This window comes from Leptopilina boulardi, unplaced genomic scaffold, assembly GCF_019393585.1.
Source record: "Leptopilina boulardi isolate dan_hultmark-lab unplaced genomic scaffold, ZJU_Lbou_2.1 LbouV2_292, whole genome shotgun sequence".
NCBI lineage: Eukaryota > Metazoa > Arthropoda > Insecta > Hymenoptera > Figitidae > Leptopilina > Leptopilina boulardi.
The window spans coordinates 1,899,101-1,921,956 of NW_026137854.1; the positions used below are offsets into that span (position 1 = coordinate 1,899,101).

The 22,856-nt window shown below is 28.6% G+C and overlaps 1 protein-coding gene and 1 long non-coding RNA gene across 2 annotated transcripts; both read right to left on the reverse strand.

Moving 5' to 3' along the window:
- Positions 1-205: 205 nt before the first annotated feature.
- On the reverse strand, positions 206-2,582 carry LOC127282295 (uncharacterized). Its single transcript, XR_007843187.1, has 4 exons — positions 2,341-2,582; positions 797-985; positions 538-682; positions 206-462 (listed from the first exon to the last, which is right to left on the reverse strand). It is a non-coding gene; the product is annotated as an uncharacterized LOC127282295 (long non-coding RNA).
- Positions 2,583-14,637: 12,055 nt separating this feature from the next.
- Positions 14,638-15,906, reverse strand: LOC127282287 (uncharacterized). Its single transcript, XM_051306459.1, has 4 exons — positions 15,868-15,906; positions 15,295-15,399; positions 14,997-15,172; positions 14,638-14,905 (listed from the first exon to the last, which is right to left on the reverse strand). The coding sequence occupies exons 1-4, from the start codon at positions 15,904-15,906 to the stop codon at positions 14,638-14,640; spliced, it is 588 nt and encodes a 195-aa protein (XP_051162416.1).
- Between the last annotated feature and the right edge of the window lie 6,950 nt (positions 15,907-22,856).

Here is a 22,856-nt window from a genome sequence, read left to right on the forward strand (position 1 = left end):
TCATATTTTGAAAAACTCACAAAAAATGCCCTATACATTTTTTTAGTGAACCCTTGCGTGAGAACAAAAGTTCTATTTCTGAAGTTATATCTTCAAAATTTTTTTAAATAAAATTTTTTCCCATTTTAGACAATGTCTAATAGAAACTTTTAATCTTATGAAAAAGATAATAAATATAAATGCAATAAATATTCAATTATTAATATAGAAAAGAAAATTAAATAGTTTATTATTATTGGATAAAGGTGAATTATTTTCTTGATTTTTTGTAAGGATAGAAATTGAAAATAAAAGTGTTAATATAATAATATTAATAATTATCATTGCCTCGAATTGCCTTTTTATAACTTTTGTGATTTGAAGTGTTACACTTGAAAAATTTGTCAGCCTTTTAGATACTTCTTTTAATTGCTTCATTTCTTCATCGTGGGAAATCCTTATGAATATGATACATTCTTGATTCTAAAAAAAAATTGTTAAATTATAAAATAAAGCAAATATGAGAAAAAAAATACACAGAAAAACAATTGTACCAACCTAAATCTATCAAAATGATTCCATTTTTTTAAGTCTCCCGATAGCTGGAAAATTTTTTAAAGTGAATGTAGCTTTGAATCGCTACGTAGCGAAATCTTCGTAGCGCTGTCGCTATTTGTAATCCCACTCCAGCACTCTTCTTTTCCTATTATAAAACGAGTAAATATGCAAATTAGGTAGAGAAAGACATTCTTATGTTATATTCTTTGGTGTGAGAAGGAAAGGTATGTGTTACCTGAAGCGATACTAAAAGCGTTACCTGAGGCGATACCTCTTCAGTTTTAGACTTTCTCTATAGCTTTCCATGTGATAAAGGGAGAAAGAAATGATTAACTATGTCCTCAGAGTTAATCCTCATTAACAAAGGGTCTATTCTCCAAGGGTTGGTATTGTTTGTGGTAGTTATTCTGAGTGTCTAATACAGGTATATGTTGTAACGGACTTTTTCCTTCAAAAAAAAAAAGATAAATAATAATAAAATAAAATTTGGAGTTTAAAAAAAAATAAATATTAATAAACAATCACAAATTAATAAACAATTACAGAGAATTTTTATCAAGAACTAGAATGGTAATAAACAAACATTAAAATAATAATAAACAATAAAAGCCAAAATCTTTTAGTCCTTACAATTAATATCCGGAAATTAATATGGTCCTTAAATCAAAAAAAATTAATTTGTTGGGCGCCAGTCCTTTCTTGGGACAAATCTCAAAATTAAAAAAAAAAAGATAATATTCTATAATACAAAAAGATCTAAATTCCAATAAAAGTAAAATTATAGAATAAAAACAAGACAAAAAAAATATAGTAAATTTATCTAAAATTCAATTATCAGATTAAAGACCATGATTAATTTCGGGAAAATTGCCGCTAGCTTAGACCGAGAGGGGGGGTTCGAGAAAGTCACAAATTACACTTAAAACAAGATAAATAACAATTTATTAAAAAAAAGAGATTTCATTTTGATTTCACAAAATTTTCAAATATCCCGACATTCAACGATCATAGACTTATCCTAAGAGCCATTTTAAATATGATCTATATCAAATTTATCGCGACATACAGTAACGCAACACTAAAGAAAAATTTTACAATAATCACAATAATTACTATAATAAAGAAAAGAAATGTCGCTCTTCAATAACAATTTCTCAGGTCAAAAACTCACGAACACGTGGTCAGCAAATTACAAAATTAATATATTTTAATAAAGAAATTAACATAAAACAACAAAAAAAGGAGGGTAAAAATTAATAAAAGAATAATTTCAATTATCGCAAATCAAACATTACGATATCAAAAATTTGGGAAATTTTATCATAAGACGACTTTATGATAATGGGATGAAATTATCGTAGATCGCACACTACGATAATTAAACACAGATGAAGGGAAGAATTTATCGCAAGACAACTTTGCTATAAAAGGGACTAGAATCATCGTAGATCGAACACTACGACAATAAAAAAAAAGGAAAAACTACTAAAACAACTTTAATTTTAAATAATTAACAAATTAGGGATAGATAGGACAAATAAATATAATAAATGTACATGATATTATAAGATTATGGTCACGTGGCTGAATGAGAAAAGTCATTCTTCTTCTATTTTGAAACAATAAATAATTAACAAAAAAAATTATGTTAAAATGAAAAGAATTAAATTTATATTAATACTTTAAAACATTGTAGAATGACAAACAATATTCTCACTCAACCACGAGGCCGGCTGAACCACTTACTATAGTCTACATAAAAAAAATAAAAAAAGGAAAAGGGAATATTATGACGTGACTTACATATCCTTTTGTTGCTGTTGAATATCCAACTCAACGTCGATTTAATGCACTTTTACTTCTTTCAAATAAAATTTAACTAAGATAGCAAATACAACACGACTACTGCCGATGACCACCAAATTGAAAGAGAGCTATTAAGGTCCTAATTGCCGGCACGCTTCTTCGTTCGTCCCCTCTCCGCTCACCCGCACCGGGGTCTACTTTTCGGTCTTGTATTAATCCGCCAGGATAGGAGCGTAACTACGGTGAAAAATAGTGACTCAGGGGTATATTTTCGGTTGTAGATTCATGCTTCCAATTCTGTTTTCGTTTTATTATTCTTTATTTCCTGTCGTCACCTCCGAGTAATTCAATTTTTATTAAAAACATATGTTTAATATTGATTTAAAAAAAAATCGATAATTAAAATGTTGGTAATATAACAAGGGAAAACTCGGTCCTGAGCATAAAGTGTCTCTTATTGTACAAGGGAAATGACAAAGAAACTATTTTTCATATTAATCTCTAGAATATTCCTTCGGAATTCTAAATAAATTTAGAGATTTACGGAATCAAATATATTCCGAGGGGTTCTTTTGTGAGATTAATTTTTTGAAGTCGAATATAAAATATAGCGGGTTTTTCGATGTAGTGTTGACGAATGTTGTAGCTTCCTTTTTGTGTGAGGACGGATGTGATGAAACTGCGCATGTGCATTGACTAATTCCAAACAGCTGAACCGGAACCGGGAAACTTCTCTGCTTTTGAATTTGGCTCGGCACGTTACATATAGGGAAATTCAAGTAAATTAATAACAAAATTTTAATAAACAAATATTTCGACCATGACCTGAGAAATTGCGGCAGTCCTCGGCAATCGTAGTGACTAAGGATTTTATTTACTTAAAAAAAATAGATTTTTGTTTATAAAAAAATTGTGCCACGTCACAATGTATATTTATTTTATTTTTTCTATTATAAAACGAGTAAATATGCAAATTAGATAGAGAAAGACAGTCTTATGTTATATTCCTTGGTTTGAGTAGAAAAGATATGCGTTACCGGAAGCATTACCCCAACCGATACTTCTCAAGTTTTAAACTTTCTCTATAGCTTTCCATATGGGGCCGTCCATAAATTACGTCACGCTAATTTTAACATTATTTCCACCCCATCCTTCTTCAGATCACAAATCGTCACATACCTTTTGACCCCCCAAGTGTGACGTCACATTGGAAAACAACCCTACCCCCTCGTAAATTTTCTATATTTAATAAATAAAAAATATTATTTTGTTTAGAACGTAATAAACATTTATTTTTGACAAAAAACGTTTACAATCAACAAACAATAAACATTTAAAGTTATATTATCTTCATCTTTAAAGTTTTTCTATTTTAATCTTTTAAAATAATCATTTTTTTAAAATCTAATTGCTTTCTTCCCAAACAGATTGCACATGATCCTTGACTGTTATAATGGATGCATTTGCACTGATTTCCGTCGGTATTTCCATATTCTCCTGATCGATATATTCTTCGTCGAACCACTCAGCTTCCGCATTATTTTCAATATTATTGTCACGTCACCGTAACTTTTAGATTCATGTTATAAGAATCCTGTTTTTTAATCAATACCGATTTGTATTTCCCTGCGACTAAACATCTTTTCTTTTATATATAAAAGAACCCTGCGTTTTGTATCCTTCTACGTTCATATATTGTATTTCTAAAAATATACAATCAGAAGCGAGAAACTCAGTATTTCCTTAAAAAGGCATAAACGAGTGTCCCTTTCCTACAGCTGCAATTTAAGACAGAGGAGTTCTCTTTCTAATTCTGCAATATAATCAGACAAACCCTCTTTCACGTTTAATTGAGAGAGAGATAGGGCTAGCCTATAATATAAGGGTGGGAAAAGCAAGAACTTTCAATCATACACGTTACTTCTACTTCATATTTGGTACCAGTTCAGAAATTACCACCGAAACCGCAAGTTCAGTTCATATTTTGGTATCAGCACGTCTTCGTCACATACGAAATCTAGAACAAGCATTGTTACTCTGCTCGATTTTATACTCAAGTTCGACGTAGAAGAATCTCTGTGTCAAGTGTTAAAAGTTTCTACGTCAAGAAGATCTCATCCAAGTATTTAAGGATTTGACTTCTCATAATATTTGGAAATCATCTTTTCTTCTTTTTCTGGAAGAATTTAACTGTTTGGGTTATCACCAAGGTCCGTCAATTTTCCTGTGAGCTCTTAAACTATATCTGGTACCAGACCTTCCTATCATAATTAGGACACAGCAGTGGTCCTTTTTCATACATATTACATCTAAATGTTCAAGGTAAGTTGTAATACTTTTTATCTAAATCCTTCCTAACTTCTTATAAAAATTTGTAATAACCTTCACATTCCTTCTTGCAGTGAAATGCTGACTTCCTCTTATTTCAAGAATGGTTGCTTCAGGATACTCTCTCTCAAAGATTAATTTTATAACTCTAAATGTTTTTCTAAATAAATTTGTAACCTTGTCATTAAAAATCACTATTCTCTTTCTTTCCTGTATCTATTTGAGACGTAACATTATATATTATTGCCAGAAGTTCTCTTTGACGTTTAGCGGCAATTCGTTATGGGCGTATTTTTATTGGGGGTGATTCTATTTCACATTGAGTAAAATGTTTATCTAAGTTTTTCAAAGTCGCATAATATAAATCACAATTCTCACAAACTTTTCGAGAAGTTTTTTCTTCAACAGAAGAACACGCTACGTCATAGGGACATTGTTGAAATTCTTCAAACATTTTTCGGTAAACTGTTTCCTGAAGCCGTTGTGATAATAGAAGATCAGGATATTTTCCATTTTCTGGATCGAAACAAAAACTTCGATTAGTTTGAACTAAGCGCACCGGAGGAGGCAAAAAACGGATTGGCAAAATTTGAAGCAAAGAACTTCGAAACTTGGAACAGCATTTTTCGTCAGGACACTTTATGATTTGTAAACAATACTGCTTATTTCTAACATGACGATTTTGCCATTCAACAGATTTTGTTAGCAGTGATGAAGTATCATTTTCTGATAAATCTGGTTCGATGAACTCGCTAACTACTAGAAACTGATCGATCACAAGATTTGACCATATTTTGCCGAGAGTCTTAGCAGCAAATGCAAAGTTTTCTTTTTCTTCGTCGATAGTTCTACATTTGTGGTCTAAATGAGTCCCGAAATGATCGTGCGGTAATATAACTCCTGCCAGGTCTTTATTTAAAGAAGGCATACGCCTTTCAACTCTATTAAAGGCACTTCGGCCAGGAGCATTGCACACAACATAAAGATAATCAAAATTGTATTGAAGAAAATGATGAATCGAAGCAGAAATAACCTTAGTATAACGCGGATTCTCGTCGGGTCCTCCATCGACAGTAAAAATTTCAATAGGTTTTATGATTTCTTCACCTGCGTCATTTTTGTTTTCATGAGATCATCAAATTCTGTTAACTGCATAAGTTTGTCAACATCTATGGCATAAGAGTATGCCAATGGGCACATTTGCTTTGCCATCTTGGCTTATAAAAAAAACCTGTTCCCGACCAAGAATTGAAGCCAGGTTTTCTAAATTGTGAATCGTTGCTGAACAAAAAGCTGCGTCAATATGATTTTTGTGCTTGTCATTTTGTGCTCTGATAAGTTTAACAGATACGAAGCTACTTTTTTATTATTAAATTTTTATCCGCTAATTCTTGTAGTGCTCGTTTTCGATTTCCTCAGTACTTCGAAGCTCGGTCCTGACTTCTCACTGTTGCAGCTAACTTTTTTTTAGTCTCTATTATTTTCGCTTTTTTCCGTAATGTCGCATTTTCGTCCGTACTTAAAAGATTAACGTTATCTCTGACAGTGAGCGATACTATTTCCGAATTTAATATCTGGATTTGATTTTTCAGTCGATCTTGAGCAGGAGGTTCTCGTTTCTTTTCTTGATCTTTATTCTTATTTGGTGAGTAAAAATTCCTGAAGTGTATCACCCAAATTAAAGATGTACTGTATTTGCTTGGTAATATAGAAAATTAAAAGATTATTATGAGTTGAAAAACTGACTCAAAGGATTTTTCAAAAAAATTAAATTTCTCAAGGTTATAAACAATTTAAGTTTTTTGTAGTCTTAAGTTAAAAAATGAATATCTTAGAACTAAGTAAACGGATCTTTATAAAAACTAGCGTCATATCCTCTTTCGCTAACGCTCACTCGGTTGAAATTGTACTCATTATTGTTTACTTATTTCAGTTCATTCATATGTATTTACTGTATTTTTTAAATTAATATTATAATAAATTTATTATTATCTTTAAGTTTAATATTTTTAAGAAATCTTTAATACTTTTCATAAATAAATAATTTATTTTAATGAATATAATGATTTGTGTTTTGTTCTACATTAGTTTTTTATGACTTTAAACCGGTTGAAATATAAAAAATTTTAAAAATGTTATTTCCTAAAACTTATTCAGGATTTTTAGAAACAACTATCATATTCGTAATCCTGAAAACCCTCAAGTAACAACTTTCAAGCAATTCCAATCAAAACTAATTTTATAAAGGTAATTAATTATTTATCAATATGGGCTAACTTTCCATAGTTAAATTTACTTCATTTTATTGTTTTAAATATAATATAATTATAATTATTATATTATTATTATAATATAATTTTATTGTTTGTAAATAAAGTACGTATAATGACTATATTACAAAAGTTTATAATAAAACACTATTATTCAATAACTTATGTTACTAACATAAAAAAATGATTGAATTTTTCTTTATACTACGTCATAAAAAACATGTTTACATTATAAGAATGCAGAACATTATAATAATAAACATATTTTTAAGATAACTTTTAATCCTTTTCATAAATAAATAATTTATACTAACAAATATTTTTGGTTGTTTCAAAGAATTTATTTTTTTTTGTTTTCACTAAACTGTCATAGGGAATTATGCTAACTCTGTTTTTTCGATGATTCTAATACGGTTTAAATATCTATAAATTTTAAAAATGTTATTTCCTGAAAGTAAAAAAAAATCAGATTCTTGACCCAGTGACGTCACGAAGATGACAAAACAAACATTTTAATATAATAGAAGAAATAATATCTGTACAAAAATTGTTGAAAAAGAATATGAAAAACAAAAATTCTTGGGCCAGTGACGTCACGAAGACGTCAAAACAAACATTTAAATATAATAGAAGATACTTGAAATTTTTTGAAATAACGATAACTTTTTAAAAAAACAACATTTTTTGATGGGATTTGAAATTGAGATGCATTTTACATGTGAATTACTGAAAAATAAGAAATAGTTGCAATATTTGCAAAAAGTTGCAAAAAAACAAATTAGATTTTTTTCTAATTCATATGTTTAATTTATGTTTAAATTTTAATTTTATATAATATCTGTACAAAAATTGTTGAAAAAGAATATGAATTTGTTTCGTCAAAAAAAGCCTTCGGTTGAGGGTTTCTTTTCTATTATTGTTTATATAAGATGGTCGATGATCGTTTAATTACTGTCCTGTAAGGGGAAGTGGTGTCTCTCATTTACCAGCCGCACCCGAGCTATAACCATGTAGTTATATTAGAGAATCAAAATCAAGAAGAAAATCTTTGGTGCCAGCACCTTTGGGTTAAATTGGTTTAAAACAAATCGTATAGGTTTATTGTACCAAAATTATAAAACTTTTGAATATTAACATTTATATTTGGAACAACATATGCTCGTGATCGTGAAATTCTGACAATGAGAAATATGTCAAAATAAATTACAAAATTTAAAGAAAATTACAGGAAAATTATTTTATTTAAACATATTTAAATATTTAAATAATCATGAACGGAACCCTAGGTCAATTTTATTATTTTTGAACAGATTACCGTGAAAGCGTCATTAGTCCTTTTTGAGAGAATCACACAAATAAATTTTTTAAAGCGGGAAACTGAAATGAAAGATTTGTTTTGAAAAGTGACTTTAGCTGGAGCTTGAGATTTGAAGAAGGTTACTATGTCGAACATAAAAAAGTATTTTATTTTAAGTAATAAAGATTTTAAAATTATTGAATATGTAAATGAAATTTTAAATTATATGCACATGTATAAATTTTAAAAATGACTAAGAAAAGATACAAATTATTTTTTCATTATGCAAAGTACTTTGTATTTACAAAGGCTTCATTTAATTTTTCCAATTAAAGAAGAAGTTAAACATATTAAAATAGTTTTTAGTGGTAATACTATTTTGGTTATTGGATTTGTGTCTATTACGATGGAATAAAACTTTATATTTTTGAAAGTCTTAATGCAGGGTGTTGGAATGTTCTTCCAAGTAGAATAGTTAATTAGATTGTTCCCTTTTCAACCAACAGTAGTTTTTGAAGCTCTTGATCAACAACCGATTGGTACAGTTAAGTGTGAAGTATATGAAATAGCATTTGCAACAACTGTATTGGTTAACAGTGTAAATTAAAAGATTAATTTATGAAACTGATAATAATATAATCAGCAAGCATTTGATATCAATTTTTGAAAACAATTAATTAAATCATTTTCCGGCAGTTAGAATGTCTAATATTAGGATTTCGATTTGTAGAGAATGATTGGAATTGTCTTTTCATAAATCGAGCTAAAGAACTTCAAAATGGTGGTCTAAACCTTTCATATTTTTGTAAGACTTTTGCCAGTATAAATGAAAACAGAGTTCTGCCCACTGAAACTGAAAAGAAAATACCCAAAGAAAAAAATTTGTCATGTGAGATAAAAAAATTATCTACAGAAATTAAGGAGGGATTTACATGTTGATGTAAATTCAGTATGCACAACAACAAAAAAAGAGTAAATAATTTCGAGTCTTACACGGAAAGACTTTGTGCATCACTTTGTGTTAAACTCGCCACGAGATTTTAGTAAACTTTTTACCAAACTCGGAATAAAAGGAAAGATATTAATAATTAGTAGTCTGACTATTAAAATCAGAAAAAAGTTACTGACGTACAATAATTGATTGTTGAGAATTTTAAAATTTAATAGTCAGTCAATCAAAAAATAAAATCTGAAATTTCACAAAAAACATTTAGCTTTTAATAGCGGGACTACTAAAGTTGCCATCTGAAACCTCATATATACGTATATATATCGACAAGTAATGTAGAAATCCAATTTACCTATGAACGAGAGATCACATATATAAACACATCTTAACCTAAAATCGCCTAAAATAAAGATGGGGTAAACGCTCGCTTTAACCGACGCAACGCAAATACAATTCATATCAACGATATCAAGAGGGCAGTTTATTTTTCTTATATACTAATCTCACCACTTCATTTCCACTTACGAGAAAATTTTTATTATGTTTAAACTTATTTCAAGTGCAATAAAAAAATTTCAAAAAAATAAAATATTTAATATTATTAATAAGGTCAATTTTAGGAAATGTCAGAAATAATTTTTTATGCAAACAGGATTATTAAAAGTGCTCGTTGTGTAGACATTTTTCTATCAAAATATATATTTAATGTAAAATTTTTAAAACGTTAAATGGAACAATTTTAAGCCAGAATAAAGTTTTACATTTAATTTTATGTATTAAAGAAAACATTAAAAATCGTAATATATGAATTGTCAATATGAAAAGTCAAAATTTTACTTTAACACAGCAATTAAAAAATTTTTAATTAAAAGTAATTATAGTAATATTAATAATTTTAAAAAATTCTCTTGAATAAATATAATTGAAAATTGGTTAGAAATAAAAGAATGGAAAAACGTTATACAATAACACATATTTTCAGTTTATTTAATTTTATACAATAAAATTTTACATCCATAACTTTGCAATATAATAGAATCCATCTGAAAGTTTGTTTACATAGGAAATGATGGCACTCTCAATGTCTTTCATCTGTAAAATTTTAAAATCGTATTTATTACAATCGTAAATTTTAAAAGCATTAAGGGGGGCGCCTACTTTAGAATGTAAAAAACTGCGTACATTTCAGAAATTTTTTTCTCAAACACATTTAAATAAATCGATGCGAGATTTAGTGTATGTTTTCTTATATATTTAAATCTTTGAAATATAATTTTTTGATTAAATGAAAATAAAATTTAATAATAAAATAAACGCCATATATGTAACGTCTCGCTGCTGAAATTTTCCCATTGCGTACAACCTAGGGTCCACAATTCTTATCCAAAACAAAAAAACAAAATTTTTTCTTTAAATATACATTATTGCCTTCTGTATGAATTAAAAGATTTCAATAGAAAGTAAAAACTGACATTTTTACATGACTTTTAAAAAAAAAATTTAATTTTCGCCAAAAAAATCTCATTTTTTCTTTAAAAAAAAGCACTAAATTTAACTCTATCAAAAACAAATTTAATTCATACAGAAGAGACACGTTTTATCTTCAAAACAAGCCCAGGTAGACCTTAATCGGTTGAATAGATTTTTGTCTATCGTGTACGCAAACTACAAAAACAGTGTTTTGAGAAAAACGAGTTTAAAGATTGAAAAACATATAAGTGCTGTTTTTTAAAAACTTACGGCAGTCACAGGCCTCGATGAACGACTATTTTTTTATGGGTAGCTCTTAGATAAGACGACATTTTACTGATAAATGGTAATTTTAATGGTAGATGTAATAGTAGATAAGCGCAACAAATTATGAAAAGTATTAGAGACCGCGAGTAGATTCGCGCGCCAGGCCACGCGCTTTATTGCGTTCTACAAGCTGTAACTCGAAAAATACTTTGTATTTTGACATAATATTTTAAGAGCATATTCTCTGATAGTTGTTCTTTCAGTTAAGACAACTTTTAAAAAATCGATTTTTTTGACCCGATAAAGTAGGCGCCCCCCTTAAGATGCTCGTTGTAATAACAATCATTTAATAATTTTGTAACTAAATAAAAGTTGTTTTCCTCTTGCGTAAAAATTAAGTGAACAAGATGGAATTTTGGGCCGATTTCAGAAAATGTTCCATAGAGGTCCTACTAAGTGCATTGCTCTTGGATAGTGAACAAGTAGATGATGCTTAGGTTTCATGCTGTTTGGGAACTTTTCGGTAAGAAGCCTTAAATACTCTTCAATTCGTATTTTTAGTATTTTAGGTGTCTCAATAGTAATTGCTGTGCTGCAAAGAATATTTAGTATTTCTTGCAAGCGTAACACAAGTTGCCAAACTTCATCATTTTCAGAAATTGTGGGTCCGATCAATAAATTTAAATTCCTCACTAAATTAAGCATTTCTGCACTCAAAAGTATGACACAATTATTTTTTAAATGTGATTCCAAGATTTCCGGAGGTTTATTTACATTTGGACTAGCACCGTAATAAAGTGATTGTAATTTTCGATTAAAATATTCTAAAGTAAAGTTTTCCTTTTTTATAAAATAATTTAATATTAACGCGACATCGTATCTGCAAACGCCCTCCAGAAAGTCGTGCATTATATCCAAAGCCATATTTTCTATGATATGGAAGCTTAGAATTTTATTAAAAAAACACTCTTCCTTTATGCCAGTTAAGGACGGCGCCAACACTCGAATCGCTGCCTCGTAATTTGTTCGATTTCTCAATTCGCAATCCTCTTCTTTGAATACGTTGTTTAAATCTTTGGCATTCACTAAGCAGAAACGGCAAAATTTTGTTTTATTAAAGCTCTCTATGAAACCGCAGATGGAATTGAGGCCAAGGTTATCTCCAGTGATTAAAATTAAATTAAAGTACAAACTTTGTGATCCAGTAGGTAAATCTAAAGTTATTCCTTCTTCTGCTAGAAATTTTAATTCCGTTACTACTTTTTGAAAAATTACTGGATTTCGAAAAACACTGCGATCTAAGGTGTTAAATAAAATAAATAAAAACAAATTTTCAAATTTGGACTGATATTCTGGAGGTAAACTTGGCAATATCGCGTATACAGCTCCACATTTTGCAATTCCTTTATGAGTGCCCAGAGGATTGTTCGTCTCATAATCGTCGAAATAGAGGATCAGAGGCAGTCGTTGTGATGATCCAGAGTCATCTTCATATTTTCCGCATTTCTCTTTCCAAATTTCAGCTTAAATTATATTCGAGATTATTCCATCCGAAGTTTTTAGTGAATCCATATGTTGAACAGTTTTTTCGAAAATCCCTGGTAATTCAAAAAATGTTTTTAAAACTTGCCGTAAAGGAACAAATTGTGCAACGACAGTAATATTTTTGTAAAATGACCTGGTAGGTCCAGAGTTGTATTCAACTCGTTCGCCAATTTTATACGACTCTGGTAAAATGAATGTGCCGTTTTTTTGAAATTGAGCGAATCGTTGTTTTTCGGTTTCTAAATTCTTGAAAGGCTTCGCAAAATTTTCAAAAACTTCGTCGATTTCGGATAAGTAATTATCAGTGGCTCCAAGTTTTTTAAATCTATTACATAATTTGTCTTTAACTGAGTTCAGGGAAGAATCAATCATTTCTGTGGCATCACTTATAATATCATTGACACGTGCTCTTGGAATATCATTAAAATCATATAATTTTCCTGAAAAATGTAGTGCAGTGTCATGAACAATTTTTGCCGTGCTATCTTTTGTTGTATCAATCAACTTGATATATTCGTTAATCCAATGTATATCAGTCTCACCATCAGATTCGCTGTCACTTGAGTTTTCGAAATAATTGACATCAACAGAAGAGCCCATTGCTTTAAGATCATTTTCTATCTGAGAATTAGATTCTTGAATGCCCGCATTCAAAGATAAAGGAGTCTCGGGAATATTTGTTTCACAATATTTATATTTATGCTTATCATGTACATGTCTTACAAATGTTTCTAACGATGAAAATATTTTATCACAGTTTGAAATAGAGCATCGATAACTTAATAACATATAGTGCGTTGACCTTACGTGCAGTGCGTACGTAGACGCATCTTCGAAGCACTCACCGCATTCACAACAAGAAATCATTGTATGATATTTTAGAGGGAAAAATTATAAAGCTTAGGGATCGGTAAGATGGGCTTGTAGAAACGATTGTTTAATTAAGCCGAGTAGTTCCTTTACCGACTTAACAACGGTTTCACCGCTAACATCAATTTAGTATGCCGCCAGCTGTATAAATTGCCATAATTTCGCGGAAGCTGTCGGATATGCGCAATCTAGAGCAAACAAAATTTTGAAGGTTGCATCTAATGCTCGTAAACATGTATCAACTTTATATTTTTGGTCATTCACGATAACAAAATATTCTTCCGGCTGAATGAGTGGTCCGACAATCGCCATAAAAGGCTGCAATGTGCTGTGCCTCTTTAGCAGTATCGCCTTCAATTTCGCAATTTCTTGATCCAAATCTTCGCTTTTCTGAATAAAAAAAAATTTATTTTTTAAAAAATTATTTACTTAAATAATATTGCAGTAAATAATTACAACTATACCTCTACTCGAAGCAAGAAAGTGTCTCTACTTTCTGCGGGGGTGATTAGAGGTTCACCCTTTTTCCGTTTCACGGTGCGATCAATTCCAATAAGCAAATACAATAAGTATAAAATTACACCGTCCTGATTTTCTAAAATGTGAAAAATAATTAAATTAAAATAAAATATAAATAATTAAATAAAGTTAAACTAGAAGTAATCTGTAATAAAATCAGATAATATAATTTATATTACTTTACCAGATCTCAAAGTTGGTAGTAGGCGAATAAAAGTCGCGACATCAATGTCCTTCCTTTTATTTCTATCAAGAGTTTGCAGTTGGGATAATAAAACGTCCCTTATTGTTGGCCAACGAGTAGTTAAAAAATCTTTTTTATCCGGGTATAAAATTTCAAAGTCGATATCATACTGAAAAGGAAGCAGGAAGTGAATATTTTAAAATATTTTATTTTGGAGCTCAATATAAATTTCTTAGAATGAATATTTATCACTTTTTTAATTTTTAACAATTTATTTAAGTTAATATTGTATAAACTTACCAATTCGAGAGCACCTGAAACTCTTAAACACGGGAATTTACTAATGTACTCGCCAATCAAAACTTTTCCCGTGGAAATGAGAATTTTCCTAGCATTGTATGTGATTCTCCAATCAGAAAGTACAACATCTTTTTCTAAGGATGATTCGAGTCTTAACAGAGCTTCCCGTATTTCTTCATCTAAAAATGAAAAGATTTTTCTAAAAGTTTCTAAAATCTAAACTTAGCAAAAAAATAAAATATTGAGAAGAGACTCATAACGTTTCAAAATCCTATCATTTTTATTCAAATGTTTACTAAAAACTATCTGACTTACCATTAAAAGATGAATTTATAATTTGCGATAATTCAACTTCAGATTGTTTAGAAATGACTGGAGGTGACAGAAGATTGTTTTTTCTCATGCAATCTTTTGTATAAGAGTAATTTGACCAAAGACTTCCTGAGACGGCAATTTTCTTCCCATTTTCGCACTTGTACGGAGAATAGTAAATACTGGCCTCTTCTCCTGGAAATATTTTCGCAATCGCGTTGGCCAAAGAAGTAAAAGTTTTAGATGAAATGCTAAAAAAACGATTATTTTATAGTTTACTCCACTTACAGTTGGCTTAAAAATATAACGTATTAAATTAATTTTATTAATAGGCTAACTTACTGAAACTTTTCCAGTTGGATTCCTAATGGAACATGTTTCAGTGCATCATCTTTCAACTGTTTAATTATCAATCTCGTCAAGAGACTACGAGTTTGTCTATTTAAACATTTGTGTACAGCGAACTGAGAAAGAATCACTTTTCCATCTCCAGAAGCTCGTAAAAACATTAGTAAATGCTGCAACAGTCACGAAATAATATTATTAGCCATATATATGTACAATGAGAATAAAATGTTTTTAAAATTAATTTCAAGTAGAAAAAAAGTTGATTAAATTTGACGCAATTTTTTATACTTACATTTTCAATTGAATTGTTATCTTCCTGACTTTGTTCATTTACTGTTTCTAATTCATGTGAAACTTCACTTAACCGACGTTTTTTTATGTTCACATCAGTTTCTTCCTAAAAAATATATACCATAATAATAAAAATTTTTATTTAGTAGACTTCTTTATTGTCATTAAAATGTAACTTTTTCTGTAAGTTGTTTTCATTTTATATGTATATATTATTTTGCTAAATAAATTATAAATTAAAGACGTATAAACAAATATCATTTTTATTTAATTTGTAGCAAATATTTTCTATCATAATTTTATATAAGTACTATTTTGCTTTCGCGTAAAAAATTATATTTTACAGGAATATAGGGATCATTCAAGAAAGATTTTTTATAAACGTTCAGAAGTTGAGAAATATATTTACGCTAGCTTTACAATATTTTGTCAAATTATTACTTTTAATTTAAAATATTTTAAAAATTTATGCTGTCAAATTATTATTATTACTTTTTAAATTAATAATCACAAATAAGAAAATAACAATGAATTTGAAACATTATACATATACGCGCTGTGGGACAAATCTTACCTCCGATAATTGTAATTGTGACGAATCTGAATCGTTCATTTCGCTTTTGAATTTTAATTCTAATCAATAGGTAAATGTAATCGGGAAATTTTGAAAAACTATACGAAACTCTCCAACTTATACCGATGAATATCACCTACAGTCAAATATAACCTCAAATATTTTTTCATGCTTTATTGGAAACAATTTTTCAAATATTTTCTCAAGTTTGATTTTGAAGAATGTCTCAAACAAAATAGGATAATTAAACTCATTACTTACAAAAATTTTTTTTTCTTCTGTTTTTTTGGCAGCACAAAACTGGCAAAAACACTAAAAAAGTTAAAACCACGTGAATCGCAGTGCGCTCGTATGCCGGAACTATTCAACTGCTGACGCTACACGGACAAGCTTCGCTTGTTTGTATGCGTGCTGTTTTCATCGTGAGACTACTAAATTGTAAACACGACGCAACGAAAATGTCGTTCTTACAAATATAAAGAATATACTTTTGACATTCATTTTTTCTTAATCTTAATTTTTCTTTCAGAGTTAACGAATATTTCTTAGCGTGACTACTAAATTTTGATAAAAAAGAAAACATTTTTTGTTGAAAACATTTATATAAAATGATAGTTTTCCATTTTTTCCGAGTTTGGTCGCGAATTTACTAAAATCTCTTGGCAAGTTTGACAGAAAGTGATGCACAAAGTCTTTCCGTGTATTGTTAGTGAAAATTTTGATCCCATGACATATCCTACAATGTTTCCTTATCGTGATCCTGGATGGACTGTTAACCTTAAGCATACTCAAGGTACTTGTAATTTTATTCATTTACAATTTTATATGTATCGTCTTTCATAGAGAAGAAAAAAGCGGGGATTGCCACATGTGCGTTTAATTATATTTTTACGTGCACAAATCTGCGATTCAGAAAATTTAAATAAAATGATATGTGCTGAAATCACAGACGAAATAAAGAATCCAGAACTTTTTAACATTGTAAAGCGATTTTAAGTTCATGGGCCTTGTGGTAAACAAAATAGGAATTCACCCTGCATGGATCCTGAGATAGGTCAATTAAATATATTGCTAACAATTCGATGATCGCAGCATATAATCTTTATTTGAGTACAAAATTTAAAGGTCATATTGAATGTGCAATAATATGTATTATATTATTATGAAACCATAATGTTGAAATAGTAATACAGTAACGATTTCAAAAATAACATTATAATTTTGTGAGATCAAAATTCCAATAACTTTTCGTCAAATAAAAATAAATTTTTAATTTTTCATAAAAAATTATAGATACAACGCGCGTTTCTTTAAGCTAGTAGAAGAAATAATATCTGAACAAAAATTGTTGAAAAAGAATATGAACAACGAAAATTCTTGGGCTAGTGACGTCACGAAGACGACAAAACAAACATTTTAATATAATAGAAGATACTTGAGAATTTTTGAAATAACGATAACTTTTTTAAAAAAACAATATTTTTTGATGGGATTTGAAATTGAGATGCATTTTACATGTGAATTACTGAAAAATAACAAATAGTTGCAATATTTGCAAAAATTTGCAAAAAAACAAATTAGATTTTTTTCTAATTCATATGTTTAATTTATGTTTAAATTTTAATTTTGAATAATATCTGTACAAAAATTGTTGAAAAAGAATATGAAAAACGAAAATTCTTGGCCCAGTGACGTCACGAAGACGACAAAACAAACATTTTAATATAATAGAAGAAATAATATCTGTACAAAAATTGTTGAAAAAGAATATGAACAACGAAAATTCTTGGGCTAGTGACGTCACGAAGACGACAAAACAAACATTTTAATATAATAGAAGATACTTGAAAATTTTTGAAATAACGATAACTTTTTAAAAAAACAATATTCTTTGATGGGATTTGAAATTGAGATGCATTTTACATGTAAATTACGGAAAAATAACAAAAAGTTGCAATATTTGCAAAAAAATATTTTTTGCAAAAAGTTACAAAAAAAATTAGATTTTTTTCTAATTCATATGTTTCATTTATGGTTAAATTTTAATTTTGAATAATATCTGTACAAAAATTGTTGAAAAAGAATATGAAAAACGAAAAAACTTTGGCCCAGTGACGTCACGAAGACGACAAAACAAACATTTTAATATAATAGAAGAAATAATATCTGTACAAAAATTGTTGAAAAAGAATATGAACAACGAAAATTCTTGGGCTAGTGACGTCACGAAGACGACAAAACAAACATTTTAATATAATAAAAGATATTTCAAAATTTTTGAAATAACGATAACTTTTTAAAAAAACAATATTCTTTGATGGGATTTGAAATTTAGATGCATTTTACATGTGAATTACGGAAAAATAACAAAACGTTGCAATATTTGCAAAAAAATATTTTTTGCTAAAAGTTACAAAAAAAAATTAGATTTTTTTCTAATTCATATGTTTAATTTATGGTTAAATTTTAATTTTGAATAATATCTGTACAAAAATTGTTGAAAAAGAATATGAACAAGGAGGGGGTCCTTTATGTTTATTTCATAAACATTATGCTTCCTCATTGTGTGAAGCAAAAAATTCGCTTCCTCGTGAAGGAAGCAATGAATTTGTCCAATTCAATTGATTGATTTAAAAAATTTCGAGTTAAAAATGTTTTAAATTAATTAAATTTTTTGAAAAATAAAGAAAATTTTAATTAATTTTGAGTGAACATAAACTATATATATACGAATCGATTCGTTTTAATGCAAGGAATACAATTATTTTATTCATCAACTTGAATTTAAAAAAAACACAAAATTTTTTAGCTAAAATATGAATTTTCGATTTTTCAATTTTTATTAATTCTCAAATTTTAAATCAAATCTATACTTTATATATACCAACCAATTCGTTTCAATGCAGGGAATAAAATTATTTCATATATAAACATGAATTTAAATAAACACATCATTTTTTAGCTAAAATGAGAATTTTTGATTTTTTAACTTTCTTTAATTCTTTAAATTTCAATCAAATCTATACTTTATATATATCAATCGATTCATCTTGACATAAAGAAGACGATTATATTATATATTACCTTAAATTTTTCGATTTAAAAAATTTTTCAATTAAAAAAAAATTTTTGGAAAAAAGACGATAAAATTTTTTTTTTGGGGTATTTTTAAAAATCCTCTCGTCATTTTTGAGAGATTAATGTGTTAAATAAGCCTACCAAATTTTATCCAAATCCATTAAAACCTGTTAAAGATATCGTGTTCACAAAAACGATCCACACACACATACACACACACACATACACACACACATACATACATCCGGACAATTGATCAGGATCTCATATAACATGTTTCTATATAGAGGAAAATTTGTTTTCACCATTTTTAAAAAGTTTATAAACGAAAGGACTACATAGCTTCCTCCACGAGGAAGCAAAAACGAAAAAACTTTGGCCCAGTGACGTCACGAAGACGACAAAACAAACATTTTAATATAATAGAAGATTAGTATACTTACAGAGAAAATGAAACAGTTTTAATTGAAAATTTTATAAATTTTTGATTCTTAATAATTTTTATTGCAAAATTAATGGTTTATTTAAAAAATAAACAATGTTCTCGTTGTCATAGAATGTTGATCCAATCTTTATTGGAAAGGGAATTTCATAAGGATTCGAAAACCGTTTTAACCCGTTGCCTGTCGCTGACGCATATATGCGTAAAACTAAAACTGGCCAAAAGTGCTCTTTACGCATATATGCGCAACTTAAAAAAAGTGATGAAAAACATCTCAAATATTTCTGAAACTGGTTACTCGGGGGTTTTTGGGGTCGCTGATTTCGAATCTGAGGTCGGTTTTTCAAAATTCAAAATGGCGGATCCAATATGGCGGACGACAATTTGAAAATATGATACAATTCCCTTGAAAATGGTTACTCAGGGGTTTTCGGAGTCGCTGATTACGAATCTGATATCAGTTTTTTAAAATTCAAGATGGCGGATTCATTATGGCGGAAAATTTTTCAAAATTGATCGGATTCGACTGAAGCTCGTTACTCAGGGGTTTTCGGGGTCGCTGATTCCGAATATGACATCAGATTTTCAAAATTCAAAATGTCGGATCCAATATGGCGGACGGCTATCTGAAAATCTAATGCAATTCGCTCGAAACTCGTTACTCGGGGTTTCGGGGTCGCTGATTACGAATGAGACATCAGTTTTTAAAATTCAAAATGACGGAACCATTATATTATAACCATTATATTTTCAAATTGTCGTCCGCCATATTGGATCCGATATTTTGAATTTTAAAAAACTAACATGGGATTCGTAATCAGCGACCCCAAAAACCCCCAAGTACCCATTTTCAAGCGAATTGCATTATATTTTCAAATTGTCGTCCGCCATATTGGATCCGCCATTTTGAATTTTGAAAAACAGACCTTAGGTTCGTAATCAGCGACCCTGAAAAACTTAAGATACCAAGTTTCATAAAAATTCATTAAAATTTTTTTCAACACACTTTTGGCCCAAATAGTGGAAATCTCGTCGACAGTCAAGGGGTTAAAATTTCGTGAATCGCAGTTAGCAAAAAAGTTATCGCGTTTTTTGTGCAGCGTTGCGTGTCTCTAGCGCTAGCAAGCAGAATGTATTTTGCTCAAAAAGTATGGAAACCTGCAAATATCTCGCAAAATACGAATTTTTATAAAAATTGTTCAATAAAAAGTTGTTCCTAACAAAAAGATCAACATTTGTGAACTCAAAACATTGGTTGTTTTTGTTTAATAAAATCCTCTAATTTTCCGAATCGAATTCGTAATCCCTATGAAATTATGTGTTTTAACGTGTGAAGTATATGACCAAAATATTGGACTAAGGAATCTTACATTGGGTTCTAGGTCTAATTCAAAAATTAGCTTCGAATTTCTAATATGCTACCCCAAAAACCCCATAAGCCGCGATTAATAAAAATACTTTTAAGTGAATATTCGGATAAATAGAAATTTGACAAAAGAACAATTTTGATAAATAAAAATTTTTCTTTATGAAAAATATTCTAGTCATTAATTTTATTAAATGGAAATTGTTTTATTTGAAAATTCTATATATTAGAAAATCTTTATTTAATATTAAAGTTCAGTTAAATAAAAATTCTATAAAATAAGAATTTTTTTTAAATAGATATTTTTTGATATTAAAATTGGGCTCATTGTAAAATCTACTTTTTTAAATTTCTACCAAATGTAAATTTTATAATTTTTAATTCGATACAACAAAAATTCCGGCAAGTATAATTTAGGGAATATTCATGCGTTCCCATTTTTAAACCAATAAAATTGGGTTCTGGGGCCTTACAGAGAAAACAGTAGTCTTTTGAAATAAGACCACTTTTATTGGGTATAAAAATCGTAATCCTCATAAAATTCTGCGTTCACACATGTGGTAAAAATGCACAAAATATTAGGCCCAATATTTTTCTTCAAATAAGTGACTTTATAAAAATCGCGGCTTATGGGACAGCATATTAGAAATTCGAAGCTAATTTTTGAATTAGGCCTAGAACCCAATGTAAGATTCCTTAGTCCAATATTTTGGTCATATACTTTACACTTTAAAACACATAATTTCATAGGGATTACGAATTTGATTCTGAAAATTAGAGGATTTTATTAAACAAAAACAACCAATGTTTTGAGTTCACAAATGTTGATCTTTTGTTAGGAACAACTTTTTATTGAACAATTTTTATAAAAATTCGTATTTTGCGAGATATTTGCAAGTTTCCATACTTTTTGAGCAAAATACATTCTGCGTGCTAGCGCTAGAGACACGCATCGCTGCACAAAAAACGCGATAACTTTTTTGCTAACTGCGATTCACGAAATTTTAAAACGGTTTTCGATTCCTTATGAAATTCCCTTTCCAATAAACTTTGAATCAACTTTCTATGACAACGAGAACATGCTTTATTTTTACTCATTAATTGCTAAAATATTTCCATTAAATTATATTCGTTTTTGAGAACTGAAATATTAATTAATTAAAAAAATTACTTTTAGGTTAGCTTTTTACATATCGGATGTAACTTATAAATTTAAATGAATTATATAATTATTTGTTGGTTTCTTAATGCTCATTCAACTTAAAAAAATACACATTTTTGCTCAACCCACACAGCACCGAAAGTTTCCTAAACCTGTATTAAAGCTGTGCGTGCCAAGTTGGAAAAATTTACCGTAAAGCTTAGCACAGGTTGTGTAAATATGTAAATCGACGCCTCCCGTTGATAAGATGCCCGTTCATTTGTCAGAATAATAAAATGCCAACTCAAGCTCAGTTCAATATGAAGCTAGTTCAATTGTCAAAATAATAAAAGGCTATCTCAGTTTCAGAATAATATAATCCTATCTCGCATTAAATTCGAATTCAAGTTTTCGTAAATTAAAAAAAAAGTTTAAGTCGATCAGAATATTAATTCATACTTTCTAATGATTAATTAGTGATTAATAATTATTAATAAAATAAGAAATAGAATAAAAAACAAATAATAAAATAAATGAAAATAAAAAATATTATTAAAAAAGAAAAAAATTAATTTAGCCTTGAATTATTTATTACTAATATTATTTTTTTTATTATAATTTTTTTATTAATTTTTTTATTTTGTTAATCATTAATTAATCATTACAAACTATTAAATAATATTCCGATCGAGTTAAAAATATTCAAGTTTTCGTAAAATAAAAAATTTTTAACTCGATCGGAATATTATTTAATATTTTGTAATGATTAATTAATGATTAACAAAATAAAAAAATTAATAAAAAAATTATAATAAAAAAAATAATATTAGTAATAAATAATTCAAGGCTAACTTAATTTTTTTCTTTTTTAATAATATTTTTTATTTTCATTTACTTTATTATTTGTTTTTTATTCTATTTCTTATTTTATTAATAATTATTAATCACTAATTAATCATTAA